The 20,086-nt window shown below is 47.4% G+C and overlaps 2 protein-coding genes across 4 annotated transcripts in view; both read left to right on the forward strand.

Annotated features, from left to right (window-relative positions):
* Positions 1–12,578, forward strand: part of LOC309369092 (uncharacterized protein) — a 67,075-nt gene extending 54,497 nt beyond the window's left edge. The window contains exons 5-6 of one of the 3 annotated variants that reach the window (XM_081909740.1): positions 6,902–7,028; positions 10,454–12,577. In XM_081909740.1, the coding sequence (XP_081765866.1) occupies positions 6,902–7,028; positions 10,454–12,132 (1,806 nt within the window). In that variant the 3' untranslated portion in view covers positions 12,133–12,577. Of the gene's footprint in view, positions 1–6,901; positions 7,029–10,453 lie in introns of all 3 variants that reach the window. The other 2 variants (XM_081909741.1, XM_081909742.1) reach the window with 2 other exon arrangements.
* A 5,289-nt stretch (positions 12,579–17,867) lies between these two features.
* LOC309368830 (uncharacterized protein) overlaps positions 17,868–20,086 on the forward strand; it is a gene marked incomplete at its 3' end in the record, with an annotated part of 41,193 nt that continues 38,974 nt past the window's right edge. The window contains exons 1-2 of the mRNA XM_081909136.1: positions 17,868–17,937; positions 18,920–19,410. Coding sequence (XP_081765262.1) covers positions 19,009–19,410 — 402 coding nt within the window. The 5' untranslated portion in view covers positions 17,868–17,937; positions 18,920–19,008. The remainder of the gene's footprint in view (positions 17,938–18,919; positions 19,411–20,086) is intronic.

The raw sequence follows: 20,086 nt of genomic DNA on the forward strand, positions 1-20,086 counted from the left end.
GTGTGTGTGTTAACGATAATAATAATAATATAAGAATAAAAAATTACCCTCCTAAATTTCAAGGGAGATGTCTTTGGCCCTGCCCACTTGGCCCTTAGGGGGTTGATCAGATACATACCTGGCCCTCAGAGCAAAGAAAAAGGGACCCCGCCCCAGAAGTCTATTCTGAGAGTGGCAGAGAGTCCAAGTGCAAGAAAAGGAGACAGAAGCAGCAGAGTGGGGGTGGGGAGTAACTCCTGAGGACCCCCGGGTGAGGACCCCCACTAGACCAAGCATCCATTTTTCACAAGATAGAAAGGACTCGTCATCAGTTGACTGGAAGGATGGAGAAACCTGGTTGATTAATCTCACAGAAATCCCTTCAGTTGCCTCCACATTTTGCATTGCTAGAAGGCTAGAGACTTGTTTCTTCTCCTCTTCCTCTTTCGTTTTAAAAAGATAGCTCAGGGTCTGGCATCTGGTGCAGTCCAGCCCTGGTTCCCAGCAAGACTCATCCATGCTTGCTCAGGGAACCATTTCCCCCCTGTCCTACAAATTCTGTAACAGACCAATGTATTTGCTTTGTAGGATTTGCTAGAGCCCCTCATTTAGACAGGCAGAACTTGGCAGAAGACCAAAGGGTTCCTTCCGATCTTTCAGAGGCTTCCTGAGAGCACAGATGGATGTGCGAGACACAGCTGGCCCCAAAGCAGGAAGAGACCATGGCAGCCAAACTGGGAGCAGTGGGGGGTTCTGGGAAAACTCTGTGCAGAAGATTCTGGGTGAGGAGGACACCCTCCGCTCAGAGGTGCAGAGCCAGCAGTTGAGGCAGTTCTGCTGCCAGGAGGCCAAAGGACCACGAGAGGTTTGCAGCCGACTCTACCACTTTTGCCACCAGTGGCTGAAGCCAGAAAGGCACACGAAAGCTGAGATGCTGGACCTGGTGATCTTGGAGCAGTTCCTGGCTGTCCTTCCCCTGGAGATGGAGAGCTGGGTGAGGAAATGCGGAGCGGAGACCAGTTCCCAGGCGGTGGCCCTGGCCGAAGGTTTCCTCCTGAGTCAGGCAGAGGAGAGAAAGCAGGTGAGAGAGACTTTCCTCTGGTTACTCCCAAGCGGCTCCAAACAGGACAGAGAATATCCCATAATGGTCTGCTGATGGCCCATCCGTTTTCTGGGAAAGCATCCATGGAATGAGATCTCACACCCTTCAAGTCTTTGTCATTCTCTTTCTAGTATTTCTCCCCATTCTCTGGTTTGAATCATTGTGGTTTTTTTCAGGGAAAGGATCTCTTTGCAGAAATGGACCTGGATTCCTGTGAGGCAGAGAGGCCTCCGTTGGACACCAGAGAGAGCCCACTGGGTAAGGAGGAAGGTGGTTTTTCTCCACTGGTCTCATTCTGTTGGTTTTCCAACCAGGGGCGCCGACTTATAAAAAATATTGGGGGGCCCATACCAACTTATAAAAAATATTGGGGGGGCCCAAGACCTCCAAACCACTGTTGCTGGGGGAACGAAAGGGGCGAGCCCCGGGCTGCCCCAACCTTAAGTGAACCTGTGAGGGCCCGCCCTTTGCGGCAGCCGATTGGCTGCCGCCATGGGCGGTGAATATTAATGATGTATCATTTTTGTGCTTCATGCTGTGGCCACAGACATGTGATCTGATGGTGAATTTGGGGTGACCCAATGCAAAAATCCTGAGAATCCCTGTGGATCCATGCTTTGTAACCACGTTTTTGCACCATTGCAGCCCCAGGCAACAGTGGGTGTGTGATTTTTTGGGGGCAGGCTGTAGCCATGGACATGCTATGTGCTCTGATGGTGAATTTGGGGTGACCCAATGCAAAGATCCTGAGGATCCCTGTGGATCCATGTTTTGTAACCACGTTTTTGCACCATTGCAGCCCCAGGCAACAGTGGGTGTGTGATTTTTGGGGGGCAGGCTGTAGCCATGGACATGCTATGTGATCTGATGGTGAATTTGGGGTGACCCAATGCAAAGATCCTGAGGATCCCTGTGGATCCATGTTTTGTAACCACGTTTTTGCACCATTGCAGCCCCAGGCAACAGTGGGTGTGTGATTTTGGGGGGGCAGGCTGTAGCCATGGACATGCTATGTGCTCTGATGGTGAATTTGGGGTGACCCAATGCAAAGATCCTGAGGATCCCTGTGGATCCATGTTTTGTAACCACGTTTTTGCACCATTGCAGCCCCAGGCAACAGTGGGTCTGTGATTTCTGGGGGGCAGGCTGTAGCCATGGACATGCTATGTGATCTGATGGTGAATTTGGGGTGACCCAATGCAAAGATCCTGAGGATCCCTATGGAGCCATGCTTTTTAACCACATTTTTGCACCACTGCAGCCCCAGGCAACAGTGGGTGTGTGATTTTGGGGGGGCAGGCTGTAGCCATGGACATGCTATGTGATCTGTTGGTGAATTTGGGGTGACCCAATGCAAAGATCCTGAGGATCCATGTGGATCCATGCTTTTAAACCACATTTTAAGTGGGGAGGGAAGGAAAAACACAGAACGGACAAGGAGCATGAGAGGGGTGTGCAGAGAAGCAGCTGGCTAAGAATGCAGGGGAGGGGTATAACGGCAAGGAGGAAAGGCAAAACTTTTCCCTCACCTACCCACCCAAGCCAGCCAGCTCCCGAGTGCTCTCTCTCTCTCTCTCTCTCTCTCTCTCTCTCTCTCTCTCTCTCTCTCTCCTGCCTGCTTGCCTGGAGGGGAGGGGCTTTCCCTGCTCTTTGTTCTGTTTGAGCAAACGCAGCAAGGAAACAGAGGAGGGTGGGCAGTAAGACCCTGAGGCAGAATGCAGGAAAGCAGCCGCTTCCTCTTTTTGAGGGAAAAATACGGTAATCATTTTTTTTAAATTATTGGGGGGGCAGAGCCCCCCCAAACGAATTTTTGAGGGGGCTCAGGCCCCCTCAGGCCCCATGGAGTCGGCGCCTATGTTTCCAACTCATCTGAGGGTTCTTTTCATCTTGTTTTGGTGGGAGACAGTTGGGAACAAGGGTCAGGAAGAGGGGAGATGTATTTTTTCACAACAAACATATGAAATGGGCACAAACGTCCAAATACTCTCAGTAGGTCCGTCCTTCTCAAAGGCCCATCTGCAGTTAGAGATGCCCTGTTTCAACTGTGAGAGAAGCAGGCACTCCAGGCGTCCTGATCACCTTTTCTCTCTTGCAGGTGGCAGAAGGATGCCGGCAAGACCTCCTGATCCACCTTTTCATGGGGGCAGAAGGGAAGCAGCGGCTGTGGAACCAGATCAGGTCAGGGGAAGCTGCCTTGTGGGGACAGAGACTGAGGAATGGAGCAATGCCATGGACTAGTTGGTCACAGAGGAATTGTGGGAGGAAGTAGCTGGGGAACCAGGAAGGGAAGACGGCTCAGAGCCGAAGGAGTGGAGGTAGAAGAAGGATGGGTGGTCAGAGGGGGTAGAGGGAGAAGCCTGGGAAGATGAGGTGTCAGAAGCTGAAAGGCGAACAGGGCTTAGTGAGCTGGGAGACTCTGTGGCAGAATGCAGTGCAGAATCAGAGGCAGAAGAGGAAGGAGGCGAGTGGGAGAGGAAGGTCGAGAGGCAGAGATGAGTCAGGAGAAGGAGGAGCCACAGGTGGCTCCCTCTCCTCTTGCCGGAAGCCACCCTCCCTGCTTGTCTCTCAGAGCCAGGAGACCCTGTGCATTGCAGGAATCTCTGCTAGATCATCCAAGACAGATGGCCATTCAAAACAGGCTTTTTTTATTTCTAGATTGATCACTGAATGCTCAGATTGGTTTCTAAGCAGTGGACAAATGAGGACAAATCGTGGCCTGGATTCACCTAACCAGCCCCATTGGCTGTAAAAAGGGGCCTGCCCCCCATTCCTCCCCCTCTCCATGCGCCCATGAACCCCTAGAATTTGGCTCTAGGGCATTGGGAGGGAACTCCCCAGAACAGCTCAGGAGGAGAGTAGAATGTGGATCCTTCCATCAGGCAAACTGGAATTCTTGCGTAGGCAGAATGACTTGGAAAACACAAGGTGGAGTACCACCTATTTGCACAAAGACGAATACCCATAATTAAAACTTAGAATAAAATAAGCATCCATAAATAAAATGTGCAGCAAAGCAATCCTATTGAAACAACTCCCCTGCGTGAGTGCCTGAGGGCCCTGCTCCTGCCATTCACCACCTGGTGCAGGGCGGGGCCTGACAGGCCTCATAAGGACGGTTGCTGCCGCTGCTCCTGCTGGCCAAGAGGACTCGGAGCAGTGCAATGTTCTTTTTAAAATGTTTTTTAAAATTTTCTATTTTCCTTTTTGATTACTTTTTTTGTGGGGGGGTGGGGTGGATGTTAAGACCAGACCATGTCATTACAGAGGAGGCAGGTTTAGTCGTTGTTTGAGGACTATCCCTGCCTCTGGGTCTGGTCCTGACTGGACGGATTCTAGAATCAGCAAGGGTTACCCACATGACCAGAAGGTGCTGCTGTGCAATGCCAGGTCAATGATTCATAAAACCACTGCCATCCATGACTTGATCATGGATGAAGGACGTGACCTGGCATGTGTAACAGAGACTTGGTTGGATGAAACAGATGGGCCTGTCCTTGCCGCTGCTTGTCCACCAGGTTTCACTTACACACAGCAACCCAGGCCTTGTGGGCGGGGAGGGGGGGTTGCAGTGACATGGTCAGATCACTTCCTGGTGCAGCTGGACTTCTCCGCCACCCTTCCCCTCTGCAGGGAGGTGGGACCAATTCAGATGGTCCACCCCCGCCACTTAATGGATCCAAATGGTTTCCAGAGAGTGGTAGGGGATGCTTTATCCCATGTTGATGGCCTTTCAGCTGATTCCCTGGTGGCACGCTGGAATGTGGAGTTAACCAGGGCTATTGACCGTTTGGCTCCGAAGCGCCCTCTCCGATTGCATGGAGCCCAGACAACCCCATGGTTTTCCACGGATCTGAGGGAACAATCGCTGAGACAGCTAGAGCTCTGGTGGCGGATAACTCATTCTGAAGCTGACCAGACACGGGTTAGAGCTCAATGTCGAGCCTACCAAGTGGCGGTAGCAACGGTGAAGAAGACTTTCTTCACCGCCTCAATTTCATCTGCGGAAAACAATAGCAGGAGACTTTTTCAGGTGGTTCGCAATTTAGTGGAACCACCTGCTACATCGGGGCCCAGTATGGCCCACATGATCTCCTGCAATGATTTTGCAAAGTTTTTTGCCGATAAAGTCGCTCACATTCAGGAAGAGGTAGACTCCACCGTGGAAGCAGGGCTGGGGCAGGAGAGTGCTAGTCTCCTGTCTAGTCAAGTTGTGTGGGATCAATTCCAATCTGTTACCTCCAAGGATGTGGACAGGCTGCTTGGACGATTGAAAAATATCACCTGTCTCCTGGATCCTTGCCCATCCTGGCTTATAAAAGCTAGCCGGGAAGGGCTGGGAGATGGGCTTTGAGGGGTCGTGAATGCTTCTCTCTGTGAGGGAGCCTTCCCAGACCCGCTGAAAGAGGTGGTTATCAAACTGCTTATTAAAGAACCATCTTTAGATGCTGCCAATATGGCTAACTATCGCCCAGTCTCAAATCTTCCATTCTTGGGCAAGGGGATTGAGCGAGTGGATTCTGAACAATCATAACATCCTTCTGGACCGTCTTGAGGGGCTGGGAGATGGGGGCACTGCCATACAGTGGTTCCGCTCCTTCTTCCTGGGCTGTGTTCAGAAAGTGGTGGTGGGGATGAGTGTTCAGACCCTTGGACTCTCACTTGTGGGTGCCTCAGTGTTCTGTCCTCTCCCCCATGCTTTTCAAAATCTACATGCAGCCGCTGGGAGAGATCATCAGGGGGTTTGGGCTGGGTGCTCATCAGTATGCGGATTATACCCAACTCTACCTCTCTTTCAAATAGGAACCAGTGAAGGAGGTGAAAGTCCTGTGTGAGTGTCTGGAGGCTGTTGGAGGATGGATGGCAGCAAACAGATTGAGGTTGAATCCTGACAAGACAGAAGTACTGTTTTGGGGGGACAAGAGGCGGGCAAGTGTGGGGGACTCCCTGGTCCTGAATGGTGTAACTGTGCCCCTGAAGGACCAGGTGCGCAGCCTGGGAGTCATTCTGCACTCGCAGCTGTCCATGGAGGCACAGGTCAATTGTGTGTCCAGGGCAGCTGTTTATCAACTCCATCTGTTACGCAGGCTGAGACCCTACCTGCCAGCAGACTGTCTCACCAGAGTGGTGCATGCTCTGGTTATCTCTCGCTTGGAGTACTGCAATGCGCTCTATGTGGGCCTATCTTTGAAGGTGACCCGGAAACTACAACTAATCCAAAATGCGGCAGCTAGACTGATGACTGGGAGTGGCCGCCGAGATCACATAACACTGGTCCTGAAAGACCTGCATTGGCTCCCAGTACGTTTCCGAGCACAATTCAAAGTGTTGGTGCTGACCTTTAAAGCCCTAAACGGCCTCAGTCCATTATACCTGAAGGAGCGTCTCCACCTCCATCGTTCTGCCCAGACACTGAGGTCCAGCGCCGAGGGCCTTCTGGCGGTTCCCTCGCTGCGAGAAGCCAAGTTACAGGGAACTAGGCAGAGGGCCTTTTCGGTAGTGGCACCCGCCCTGTGGAACGACCTCCCACCAGATGTAAAAGAGAAAAATAACTACCAAACTTTTAGAAGACATCTAAAGGCAGCCCAGTTTAGGGAAGCTATTAAAGTTGAATAGATTATTGTATTTTAGTGTTTTGTTGGAAGCCGCCCAGAGTTCTTCCTGGGGAAATCCAGCCAGATTGGCAGGGTATAAATAAATAATAATAATAATAATAATAATAATAATAATAATAATTAGTAGTAGTAGTAGTAGTATTAACCGGAAAGAAACAATAGAGTATTGTGTAGCAGATCATATTTCTGCTGTCCCTTTTTCTTTTAGGATCCGGTGTGCTTTGAAGATGTTGCTGTTCGTTTCACGGATGAGGAGTGGGCGTTGCTGGATCCTGACCAGAGAGCTTTGCATAAGGACGTCATGGAGGAGAATCGCGGGATCGTAGCCTCTCTTGGTAAGGCTCCCTGTGGGATCGTCATATCTGCCTGGAAATTCAAAAAATACCTCTATGGGACCAACCTCATATATTTTTACAGAGCTCAACATACTCCCTATAACACCTGGGAACCTAACACCCCCACAATAAAGAGTTAATTACAGTTTTTTCTTTGAACAATCTCAGCTTCAGAATTGTTAGGAAAACTAAGTAGTTTCAGGTTTTTGTTTTTGCTCCTGTCAGTCTTGGGTTGACCATAGAGACGACTGGCAGCAAAGCTCAGGTGCTGCCAGCCAGAGAAGAAGCAGGCCTAGGGAGAGGAGAGTTAGCAGCAGAGAGGAGGGGGAGAGGAACTGTAATCTGAGCTCTGAAGAAAGGGGAGAAGAAAAAGGGAGACGGAGTGACAGACATCTGTGTGAGAGCTACAGGAGTGAGTCAGAAGTTGGAATGCAGGAAGGTCTCAGAGGTCTAATCTCAGAGGTCTAATCTCAGAGGTCTGAAAACAGGTCGAGACAGGTGAAAGATACTGGTAGAGAAGGTGGGGGCTTCTGTGCTGGGGAAGGGGGAGGAGCTCAGTCCGGGCAACTCCTTCTTGTGGGGAGGACGATGAGTAGAGGAGCTCCGTCCATGTTTGTTGTTTTAGCAATAAATCTGAAATTATTAACAGCCAGAGTCTTCTAACGTTTGTGGGACAGACCAAGCCATAACAAGGACTGACATTGGAGATGGAGGGGATGCCATGACTGGGCCAAACAAAATCCATCCCAGAGAAGAGCTAGGCTTATGGAATCTCAGGTAGTAGTAGCAGTGATGAGGATGAGGATGATACAGTGGTACCTTGGTTAACAAACTTAATTTTTTCCAGAACAGGTACCACTGTAGTAATAATAATAATTTTTTGTAATGGCTTGGCTCTCCCACAGAAGCGAGACACCGGCAGTAATTATCTCAGGTTTATTGCTCAAACACTTCGGAGCTCTTTCACTCCGTGTCTGACTTCCAAGTTTGCAGTTGCCAAGTCTAAACTCCGCCCCTTCCTCTTCTTCCAACAGGGAAAAAACCCTTTCGCTTCCGCTCTTTCCCCTCCTCTCACTGACCTTTTCGCGCCTTCGAGTTTTGGGGCTAGCTATTCCTGGCCTCTCCCCTTCTGTCTCTGAGCTAAGATTGGTATTTTGTGGACCTTTGCTATCTGCTGTCTGCTCTCTGTTCTCTGAAGCTCTGCCACTCGGCTGCCCCTCCTCCCTCTCACATTCCAGCTCACATTCCAGTGTCCTTATCTCTCTTTGCCTGCTTTCATACATTCCAGCCTCTGTCAGCTCCGGAACAAAGCTGACATTTTTATTTCTACCCTGCCTGTCTGGCTGGGTTGCCCCAGCCACTCTGGGCGGCTTCCAACACATATATAATCATGAAACATCAATAATAATATTCTGATCCCATATAAAAAGAACATTAACTTAAAATGAACAACTTATACTGGTGGCCAAAATTGTGGAAACCTTTTGTGAAAAGTGTATTTCTGAGGTTTGATGGCTCATAACACCACTTTTGTGTGGAGTAATACCATAAAATTATATATCAATGGAAAGATAATTTAATGAAGAATGTAATGTAATGACTTTTATGAAGGAGTATTTATTGGAACAGCAGTCATAAAGAAAAAACGTGAAACCTTTGGTAACCATTGCTAACCTTTAGCTTTCATTACGGCCTTACAACGCCTTCCCATGAAGTGAACCAATTTTTTTAGTTCTGCAGCTGTAAGAATGTGAAACCAAGACTGAATTATTGCCTCTGTTAATTGGGCTTTATTGCTGGATTGCTTCTAACAAAGAATTTTCTTTAGTTGGCTCCATAGATTTTTGATTGGGTTAATGTTTGGGCTATTCCCAGGCCCTTACGGCAGTGGAATAGGATTATCTTGAAAGCACCGTTTGCACACAGCAGCAACAGGACATGGAGCTGAATCTTGTTGAAATAGAAAAATAAATAAATAAATAAATAAATATGCTTCAGTATCTGTGAAAGATCACCTGCGGAATGCTTCAGTTTGGGCTAAAGTATTTCATTTATGTATTTGGGGGCACTTACATTCCCATTAATGACGCAAATTCTGCCCACACCTTTTGCTGCCATGCAACCCCAGATCATCACACTATCTGGGTGTTTCACGGTCGGTGTAATGCAAGTAGCATGTAAATCTTCTCTGATTCTTCTCCTCGCGTATTTCATGCTATCACTACCAAGCAAGGAGATTTGGCTCTTATCCCTCCAAATAACACTGTCCCATTGTTCCACTGTCTACTTAACAAGGGTTTAGTCATGGCGTGGTGTAGTGGTTAAGAGCGGTAGACTCGTAATCTGGTGAACCGGGTTCGCGTCTCCACTCCTCCACATGCAGCTGCTGGGTGACCTTGGGGCAGTCACACTTCTTTGAAGTCTCTCAGCCCCACTCACCTCACAGAGTGTTTGTTGTGGGGGAGGAAGGGAAAGGAGATTGTTAGCCGCTTTGAGACTCCTGAAGGGGAGTGAAAGGTGGGATATCAAATCCAAACTCTCCTCCTCCTTCTCCTCCTCCTCCTCCTCCTTCTTCTATCTTTTCAAGCTTTGCTTGAGTGATAGCAATGGCTTTTTCCTTAGAACACTAACATTTAGACCAATCCTTGCACTCAACTTCACATTACATTGCACCATGTCATCTTGTATACACCCAGATGATATTCTTCTGTCATGTAGGGACAGTCTCTCTATTCTTCGATCGTCACTTGCATTTGTGCACCTTTTCCTGCCTTTACCAGTCTGATTTTGTAGTCACTGAGTCTCCTTATACCTCTTCCAAAATATAGAAATGCCAGCTTTGGTTAAGTTTTCCCCAATTTTTCTTCTAATTTCTTCATAACCGTAACCCTGTTCACTTAATAGTACAATTTTACATCGCTTTCTGGGTGACCAGTCAACACTTTGTGCCATTTCTATAATTTTATTATGTTTTTCAACCTCACTAAATGAAAGAAGACAGAAAACCAACCAACTTGTTAGCAATCATGTAACACACTGACAAAAGTCAACCTAAGCAAGTTGTGCTTCCTTTTACTGGTTATTTGGCTATAATGTTTCATAGAATATGGATAGTTAAACCAACTTTGTTGAATTGCATTCTTCATTAAATTATCTTTCCATTGATATATAATTTTATGATAGCACTCCAAAAGAAGCAGAGTTTTGAGCCATCAAACCTCTGAAATGCACTTTTCTCCAAAAGGCTTCTGCAATTTTGACCACTACTGTATATCAAACAAAGCAACATTCAACAACACATCAGAATATCATAATAAATATGTTGATTAATGACAAACAACACAGGTAATGAACACCCCCCGAGCTCCCTTCAGTTCTTCTCCATTTGTTCATGAGTGTCTAACCCCTTTTTGTCTCCATTGCAGATTGTAATGAATCGGAAATCGAGAACAAAGGTGACCAAGATAAAATCCCCAGAGAGGAGAAGCCACGTAAAAATTTAGAGTGTGGAGAAAGCTGCAGTCAGAGCTCCCATTCCACTTCCCATCAACAAAATCTCATTGGAAAGAAACCATATCAGTGTGTGGAATGTGGAAAGAGCTTCAGTAAGAAGGACAGTCTTACTTCCCATCAAATAATTCATACAGGGGAGAAACCCTATCAGTGTATGGAATGTGGAAAGAGCTTCAGGAGGAAAGACAATCTCACATTTCATCAAAGAATTCATACAGGGGAGAAATCCTATCAGTGTGCGGAATGTGGAAAGAGCTTCAGTCACAGCTCCAGTCTCACTTCCCATAAGCGAATTCATACAGGGGAGAAACCCTATCAGTGTGTAGAATGTGGAAAGAGCTTCAGTCAGAGCTCCCATCTCACTTGCCATCAAATAATGCATACAGGGGAGAAACCCTATCAGTGTATGGAATGTGGAAAGAGCTTCAGTCAGAGCTCCCATCTCACTTGCCATCAAATAATTCATACAGGGGAGAAACCCTATCAGTGTGTGGAATGTGGAAAGAGCTTCAGAAGGAAGGACATTCTCACATTTCATCAAAGAATTCATACAGGGGAGAAACCCTATCAGTGTGTAGAATGTGGAAAGAGCTTCAGTCACAGCTTCAGTCTCACTTCCCATAAGCGAATTCATACAGGGGAGAAACCCTATCAGTGTGTAGAATGTGGAAAGAGCTTCAGTCACAACATCAGTCTCACTTCCCATAAGCGAATTCATACAGGGGAGAAATCATATCAGTGTGTGGAATGTGGAAAGAGCTTCAGTCACAGCTCCAGTCTCACTTCCCATAAGCGAATTCATACAGGGGAGAAACCCTATCAGTGTGTAGAATGTGGAAAGAGCTTCAGTCAGAGCTCCCATCTCACTTGCCATCAAATAATGCATACAGGGGAGAAACCCTATCAGTGTATGGAATGTGGAAAGAGCTTCAGTCAGAGCTCCCATCTCACTTGCCATCAAATAATTCATACAGGGGAGAAACCCTATCAGTGCTTTGAATGTGGAAAGAGCTTCAGTCACAGCCACAGTCTCACTTCCCATCACAGAATTCATACAGGGGAGAAACCCTATGAATGTGTGGAATGTGGAAAGAGCTTCACTGATAGCTCTTCTCTCACTTCCCATCAAAGAATTCATACAGGGGAGAAATGCTATCAGTGCATGGAATGTGGAAAGAGCTTTAGTCACAGCCACAGTCTCACTTCCCATCACAGAATTCATACAGGGGAGAAACCCTATCAGTGTGTGGAATGTGGAAAGAGCTTCAGGAGGAAGGACCAACTCACTTGCCATCAAAGAATTCATACAGGGGAGAAACCCTATCAGTGTGTGGAATGTGGAAAGAGCTTCAGGAAGAGCTCCAATCTCACTTCCCATCAAAGAGTTCATACAGGGGAGAAACCCTATCAGTGTGTGGAATGTGGAAAGAGCTTCAGGAGGAAGGATCAACTCACTTGCCATCAAAGAATTCATACAGGGGAGAAACCCTATCAATGTGTAGAATGTGGAAAGGGCTTCAGTCAAAGCTCCAAACTCACTTCCCATAAAAGAATCCATTCAAAGGTCAGAAAAACCATTTTACAGCTTTAGGAGCTAAGAAATCCGCACCTTTATTACCTGGCGTTTGGCTGATTGACATCTAATGCCTTTTTAACATGTGGTGTTTTGTGTTTGTATGTTGTAACCATCCTGAGACCTGTAGGTATAGGAATAGGCGCCAATGCTTAAAGACCTAGGCGTCTCCCCCCCCATAAAATATTTAAGGAGGCCTGTGGCGTTTGCCCTCCTAGGCGTGTGACATCATTCTGGGTCATAAGGAAAGGGTTAACTAAGTATAAAATGATTAACCAATAGGAACCCAAGGGAAGGAGTTAGAGTTGTTAAGAGATGAGTCTGGAGTTAGAGGAGGGAGCATAAGTCTGTGGGTTGGGCTAGTCTGATATGAGAGTGAGAGAATTTGTTAAGAGGAGTCAGTTAAACAGCTGGGATAATCAGTTAGAAGGTATTAGGAAGGTGTAGGCCGGTAAAGAAACTAAGGTTAAGAGACTGACAAGAAAAATTATCTGAAACCATAAACTATAAACTTGTTAATGCTTATAAGATAAACTTGTTTATTTGGCTTAATGTTAACAACTGTCTAGACTCAGTGTGTACCTGAGAGAAATGGGTTGGTGGCAGCGGGGAAGCGATCACAGTGGCGGCACAGGGATCAATAGACCGTCAAACATCTGGGGACCCTGTGTGGTCGCCACAAGGCCACCCCCCAGGTTATTTTGGTTTTTTTCCAAATGCAACCTTTTATTCTTCTGCAACTTGCCATACAATTTCTCTTTCAATTTGCCCTCTTATAAAACAAAAAAAATAAACACACAAAGGAGGAAAACAAAATACAAGAAAATACAAATGTGGACAGGTCCCATCTTTACTGGCTAAACTTGGGTCCCCAGCAGCTCCCGGACTACAGTTCCGATCATCCCTCCCCATTGGTCCTGCTACTTAGGGATGATGGGAGTTGTAGTCCAAAAACAGCTGGAAACCCAAGTTTGCTTTAAAGGGAAGGTAGGCTGGCCCTGTGACACCGTCTGCTGGACAAAAGCACTGCCCCAGAATCTGAACCACCCCCAGTACTGCTAATTGGAATTTAAAGAGCTCAAAACTGAAGTTTGATCAGCACTTCACCCTCTTGGGAGCTTCTAGGCGCTTTCTGCACCACCTAGAGTACCCACAGAATTGTGGCGTCTACTGGCAACACACAGAGGAGAACAAATGAAAGACAAACACAAGGGGCAAGGAAAAACCTGGAAAGGGCCATACCAAATGGACATCCGTTGTGAAGAGGTCACTTTCCCCACTGCTGAACAATGCCACAGGTAGAGGAGATGAAATGCTAGAAGTGTTCTCCGGGGCAAGGGGAGCTGCTGGGAAGTTTAACTACGGGCTCAAAATATTACTGTTTTCTCTGCCCCTTGTGTTTGTCTTTCATTTGTTCTCCTCTGTGTGTTGCCAGTAGACGCCACAATTCTGTGGGTACTCTAGGTGGTGCAGAAAGCGCCTGGAAGCTCCCTAGAGGTTGAAGTGCCGATCAAACTTCAGTTTTGTGCTCTATTAATTCCAGTTAGCAGTACTGGGGGTGGTTCAGATTCTGGGGCAGTGCTTTTGTCCAGCAGAGGGTGTCACAGGGCCAGCCTACTTTCCCTTTAAAGCCAATTGGGTCTCCAGCTGGTTTTGGATTACAACTCCATTCCTAGCTAGCAAAACCAATGGGAAGAGATGATGGGAACTGTAGTCCGGGAGCTGCTGGGGACCCAAGTTTGGCCCGTAAGGATCGGACCTGTCCACATTTGTATTTTCTTGTATTTTGTTTTCCTCCTTTGTGCATTTATTTATTTTGTTTTTTAAGAGGGCAAATCGAAAGAGAAATTGTATGGTAAGTTGCAGAATAATAAAAGGTTGCGTTTGAAAAAAACAAACAAACCTGGGGGTGGCCTTGTAATCATTTTACACTTAGTTAACCCTTTCCTTATGACCCAGTATGATGTCACACACCTAGGAGGGCTAACGCCACATACCTCCCCCCTTAAGAAGATTGACTCAGGAGGGATAACTTAACCTACCGTATTTTTCGCTCTATAGCACGCACCTGACCATAAGACGCACGTAGTTTTTAGAGGAGGAAAAGAAGAAGAAAATATTCTAAACAAAACAGTGGGTGTATGATTTTTGTGGTTCATGCTGTGGCCACAGACATGCGATCTTGTTCTGGCTCCAGCAAAAGTCAGGCTGTCAGTTCCTCACAACTGAAAGTCCCGGAGGCGGGGATGAGGTCTTTGGGATCCTCTCCCTCATAGCTGTCAACTTTTTCCTTTTGTTGCGAGGAATCCTATTCAGAATAAGGGAATTTCTCTTCAAAAAAGGGAAACGTTGACAGCTATTCTCTCCCTACTCTTGTTTCCTCCAATACTCACCATTGCTGGATGACAAAAGCCTGTGGCACATCTTCAAGAAGAGAAAAACAAGTAATAAATGAAATAAGAAGCAAAATAAGAAACTGAGAAAATAAGAATCCACTGTTTGCCTCGCCTTGTCCTCCATCAACTGCCAGCAACTGCTCTCTTCTCCACTCGCCTCAGTACTAACCCAAAATGGCCGCCTGCAAGTCTGTGGTCCTTGTCACCATGGCAACCCCCTCCCACCTGGGCCCACCTGGCTCCACCTATTGGAAGATGATCTATAATGAAATAAAAAAAAGGTTTAAGATGACCTTTGTTAAAAGACCGGAAGCGTTTTTATTAGGTATTTTAGGGCAGGATTTACCAAAAGATAAGAAAAATCTATTCATGTATGCGACAACAGCAGCCAGAATTTTACTAGTTCAAAGATGGAAAGGCAATGAAATACCAGCGAAAGAACACTTAAATTTCTTTAATTCAGTTATTAAAAGTGGCTCCTCTTACTTAGGGCCCCACATACCTCATGGGACACCAGAGCAGATTCCTTTGTTGCCTTTTTGAGTTGACCAGCAATGGGGGTTGCATTTCCTTATTTCCAGGAGGGCTGTTGCTGAAGCACATGACATGCTCTTCACACTTAGTTATCTATTAGGAACACAGGCACAAATTATTGTGTGTGTGTTTGTATTTGCAAACTACCCCAGTCTCTGAGCGGTGAGATTCCAGGGGCCCCAGGCGCTTCCCCATCTTCAGTTTCCTTGGAACGAAAATCGGTGGAGACTGTGTTGTCTTTATGATATCTCGTTTTATTTACTCACATACACAACCGGAGTGTAGGACGGAGGGGCTCACAGCATCAACACACAAACAGATCTTGCTTCTCTATTAGTGGCAGCTTTGGCTCCAGCACAGAGCAAGCTGGTTTTGGGGTTTCCCACAACTCTCTCTGGTTCTTGCTTTCCTGCCTAGCAGCCAGGTGAGATGGGAGGGGGAGGACAGCCCCCCATTAGCTGCATCTCTTGCAACCCAGCTCCTTCGTTGGGAATGCTGAGGAGGACACTCTATGGCCAGGAAAGGCCCGTGTCTTGCCAAGAACCTTGTCTGTGGGAATTGTGCATCCATAATGCTATGGAAAGGGTGGATGTCTTCTAGAATTCTCTGGTGTCACCAGAAGAGGAAGCCGTTCCTTTCAGTTAGGTCTGTCATCAAGTGCAGAGGATGATCAGCCTTGGGAGTCTCTTGGGGAGATGGAAGTGATGAAAGGATTGAATCCATGGGGGAGAGCTACGTGCTCTGAGATGGGGGGACCTTAGGGCAAAGGCCAGCAGAGAAGGGATGCTGTTGGCTCCTGGTTTCTGTTCCTCCCCACTTTCCCAAAGGGCGTAACATCGGAGGTCCTGTGGGAGGAAAGAGCGCCTTGGAGTCAGGGGCCAATCTGGGCCAAAGTGGCCCCCACTGCCCCCACCACGGAGTCCCTGGCACTCCTGGACCATGAGGGATGCCAGCTTTGGTCTTGGACCAATCTGGGGGGTCAAACTGTCAGTATTTCTTTCTCCCATTGCTAGTGTAACATGATATCCATGTTTACAACTTCTGTACTGTCTGTGTAAGAATCGAAGTCAGTCTGTAAATCACTTCCATCCTTTCTTCTCTTTTACTCTGACCGAGGAGGAGATGGCTGTGGAAGACAGTTCACGCCATGTTTCTTTGTTATTTTCTGCTGTAAATAAAGCTTGATGTCACATTTTAACACAGTTTGCAGGATATCTGCAAAGAGAAGGACATGGGGACAGGTGAGTCTGTCCCTGAGCACCTGGCAAGGCTATTCCAAGAGTTTTCTCCTGGATTCCAAGTCCTACTGCAGGGGAGGAGGGACATCCCAGGCCTTGGGGGCAAATCCTGGCCTCCTTCAACCAGAATGTGGCTCCCCAGGCTAAGGAGATGGTCAATATCCAGTTCCATTCCACCCTTTTAAAATTTAAATATCAAAATAGATCCCAACTTTCAGAGCATGTAATTCACAGGAGTGGAAAGACCACTGCGCTACTCATCGAAATAGAACTATACTTCCTTCTCCCACCTTCAAAGTAAACGTAAAGAAACCGAATTGATCCAAGTCTGCCTTCCTCCACCAACCTCAAGCTTCGCTCTTCATGCCAAAAGACAACACTTTCTCGTCCCCGGGCGAAACCCCTGGCCTTTCATTGATAGAGCAGCCACCACGCCTGAGCGGACTGACTGAGCGGGCGGAGAGATGCTTTCAGCCTCGGACACTTGGTGGGTTCTGAAATGGCTGTGCAGGCCAGATTCACGGCCCTGGCAGGCTGGATTTGGCCCACGGGACATAGTTTGTGGACGCCTGGTCTACACTGACTGGGACATTCTGCATGCCAAGCAGATGCTCTAGGGCTCCCCATATTTCACTAGCCTTTCAATGTTATGCTATTAGCAACCGTGGAGATTCCACCTCCCTCTTTCGAAAGGAGAAAACTCACCTGATATAATAATAATAATAATAATAATAATAATAATAATAATATATTTATACTCCGCCCACCTGGCTGGCTTCCCCAGCCACTCTGGGCAGCTTCCAACAAAATATTAAAATACAATAGTCCATCAAATATTAAAAGCTTCCCTAAACATAAAAATAACAACAATCCATTTTCAGTCCATTGAATTAGCAATTAAGTATTTCTGGAAAGGGAAATGGCATACTTTTTTATTAGCCTAAAAAGCATGCATGAGAAAGTATTACTCATTTATGATGAGAATAGGATTTATTTATTTTGAAATTTGCTTGGTTCCTGCTTGGCAGCCAGTGCGATTGTTTCAGCAGGGCTAGAACTCAGGACCCGCTGCCTTGAGGGACATCTAAGAGCAGTTGGGCAGGGGAAAGGTCTCCCTTGGGAGGTGGGGGACTCTCCTTCCTTGGAGGTTTCTCAGCAGAGATCGGACGGCCATCTGCCATGGATGCTTGAGCGGAGATTCCTGCATTGCTGGGGGTTGGACTAGATGACCCTGGGATCCCCTCCTCTCTCTCCCCTCCTGAATTCTAGGAGGAGCTTCCTTGCCTCCTGCAAAGCCCTTTTCCCTGCAAGCTCTTCCTCTGGATTCTGGCCAAGGGAGGGAGATGCTCAGAGTCCAGCCAGGAGCCTCACCCCCAAAAGGATATCTGGGCATGGGCGTAGCCAGGGGGGCAGCTGCCCCCTAAATCCATAAAAAAAATAGAAATCTGAGGTTCTGCCAAGCGAGAGAGGGCTGAGCTGGAGGGACTCGGCTTGCCAAGGGTTAAAGGGAAGTGAGCTGCATTCCTAGAGAGAACAGGAAGCAAGGGGGGCAGGTCCTCCAGAGCCAAGGCCCCTCCCTCCCTCCCTCCCCAGTCCTTTCCTTGCTTTGGGGTCTCTCCTGCAAGGGCTGCCTCGCTGTCCCCTCCTGGGATCTGGTGAGTCTCCTCTCCCCCCCCCCCAGAGGGTGCAGTGGGGAGACGCGGGGGGGTCCCAGGGCTGCAGCAGGGGAGGGTGCCTGGGGGCCCAGATGTGCTCCTGCAGGGGGGGACCCCAAGTCAGGGAGGAGGAGAGGGTCCTGCCAGGGAGGGGCCAGGTCTGCCACGCTCTCCTTCCTGGAGATCAGAGGATCCCAAACTCATTTAGCCCTCCGCCCCCCCTTTCTGAAAAAATCTCCCTTCTTTAAACAAAGGAGTCCCTGGGACTTTAACTCTGTGTGACATCGCTCAGCCTCATTGCACAACAGAGGAAACGTGTGCAAATGGTTTTCCAAAGCTGGACGAGGAGGTGGATTGGCCCCACCAAAAAAAACAACAACGGGGAGAAAGGAAGGAAAAGTAGGAAAGAGAGGCCAGGAATAAAGAGAGGGATCCCAGGCCATGGTCTGGCTGCTGCATTGGAAACCAGTTTGTGTTAAGCTATCTAATAGAATAATAATAAAAAAATCAAGGGAGATGTCTTTGACCCCGCCCACTTGGCCCTCAGGGGGTTGGCCAGATACATTCCTGGCCCTCAGAAGTGAGAAAAAGAGACCTCACCCCAGGAATCTGTCTGGAGAGTGGCAGAAGCAGGGGAGTGGGGGGGGGAGCAACTCCTGAGGACCCCCGGGGTGAGGACCCCCAATAGAACCAAGCATCCATTTTTCACAAGATACAAATGACTCCCTTGTCATTCGGTTCTGACTTCACGCATTGACTGGAAGGCAGCAGAAACCAAGATGATTAATCTCACAGAAATCCCTTCAGTTGCCTCCAAATTTTGCATTGCTTGAAGGCTAGAGACTTATTTCTTCTCCTCTTCCTGCTCTTTCGTTTCAAAAAGATAGCTCATGGTCTGGGATCTGGTGCAGTCCAGCCCTGGTTCCCAGCAAGACTCATCCATGCTTGCTCAGGGAACCAGAACTATGTATTTGCTTTGTAGGATTTGCTAGAGCTTTTCATTACGACAGACAGAACTTGTCAGAAGACCAAAGGGTTCCTTCCGATCTCAGAGGCTTCCTGAGAGCACAGATGGATGAGCAAGACTCAGCTGGCCCTGAAGCAGGAAGAGGCCATGCCAACCAAACTGGGAGCAGTGGGGGATTCTGGGAAAACCCGGTGCAGAAGATCCTGGGTGAGGAGGACACCCTCTGCTCAGAGGTGCAGAGCCAGCAGGTGAGGCAGTTCTACTGCCAGGAGGCCAAAGGACCCCGAGAGGTTTGCAGCCGACTCTACCACCTTGACCATCAGTGGCTGAAGCCGGAAAGGCACACGAAAGCTGAGATGCTGGACCTGGTGATCTTGGAGCAGTTCCTGGCTGTCCTTCCCCTGGAGATGGAGAGCTGGGTGAGGGAATGCGGAGCGGAGACCAGTTCCCAGGCGGTGGCCCTGGCCGAAGGTTTCCTCCTGAGTCAGGCAGAGGAGAGAAAGCAGGTGAGAGAGACTTTCCTTTGTTTTTTTGTTTTTTTAAAGTAATATTTATTAAAGTTTTGACAATATAACACCAACAATAACAACAAAACAACACAAATACAAAAAATAAACAATGAAACAATAAAAAATACACAAAATTAGTTTAAACCTTCTATAGTATAACTTTCATTAGCTTGTTTCTTTGACCTCCTCACACCTCCCTTTTTGTATTCTGCTTCAATTTGTTATTTCAGCAAATCCTTTCCATCTTTCCCAAATTTTTATCCATATTTTATTAAAACAAGGTAATTTAACCTTTCCTGCTTTCCGTCAATAATTTATTTAACATATATTCTTTAAAATACTTATGCAAAAGTCAGATTATTTAATTCCAGTCTCTTTCTAAACTTCCTTAATTTTACTATGGTTCTGTAAATAGTCTTTAAATTTCTTCCAATCTTCTTCCACCAACTCTTCTCCCTGGTCTCGAATTCTGCCGGTCATTTCTGCCATTTCCATATAGTCCATCACCTTCATCTGCCATTCTTCCCGGGTGAGTAGATCTTGTGTCTTCCAATATTTCGCGATGAGTATTCTTGCTGCTGTTGTAGCATACATAAAGAAAGTTCTATCCTTCTTTGGCACCAATTGGCCGACCATGCCCAGGAGGAAGGCTTCTGGTTTCTTCAGAAAGGTA

The sequence above is a fragment of the Podarcis melisellensis genome, assembly GCF_964234715.1.
Source record: "Podarcis melisellensis genome assembly, chromosome: 4".
Classification (NCBI taxonomy): domain Eukaryota; kingdom Metazoa; phylum Chordata; class Lepidosauria; order Squamata; family Lacertidae; genus Podarcis; species Podarcis melisellensis.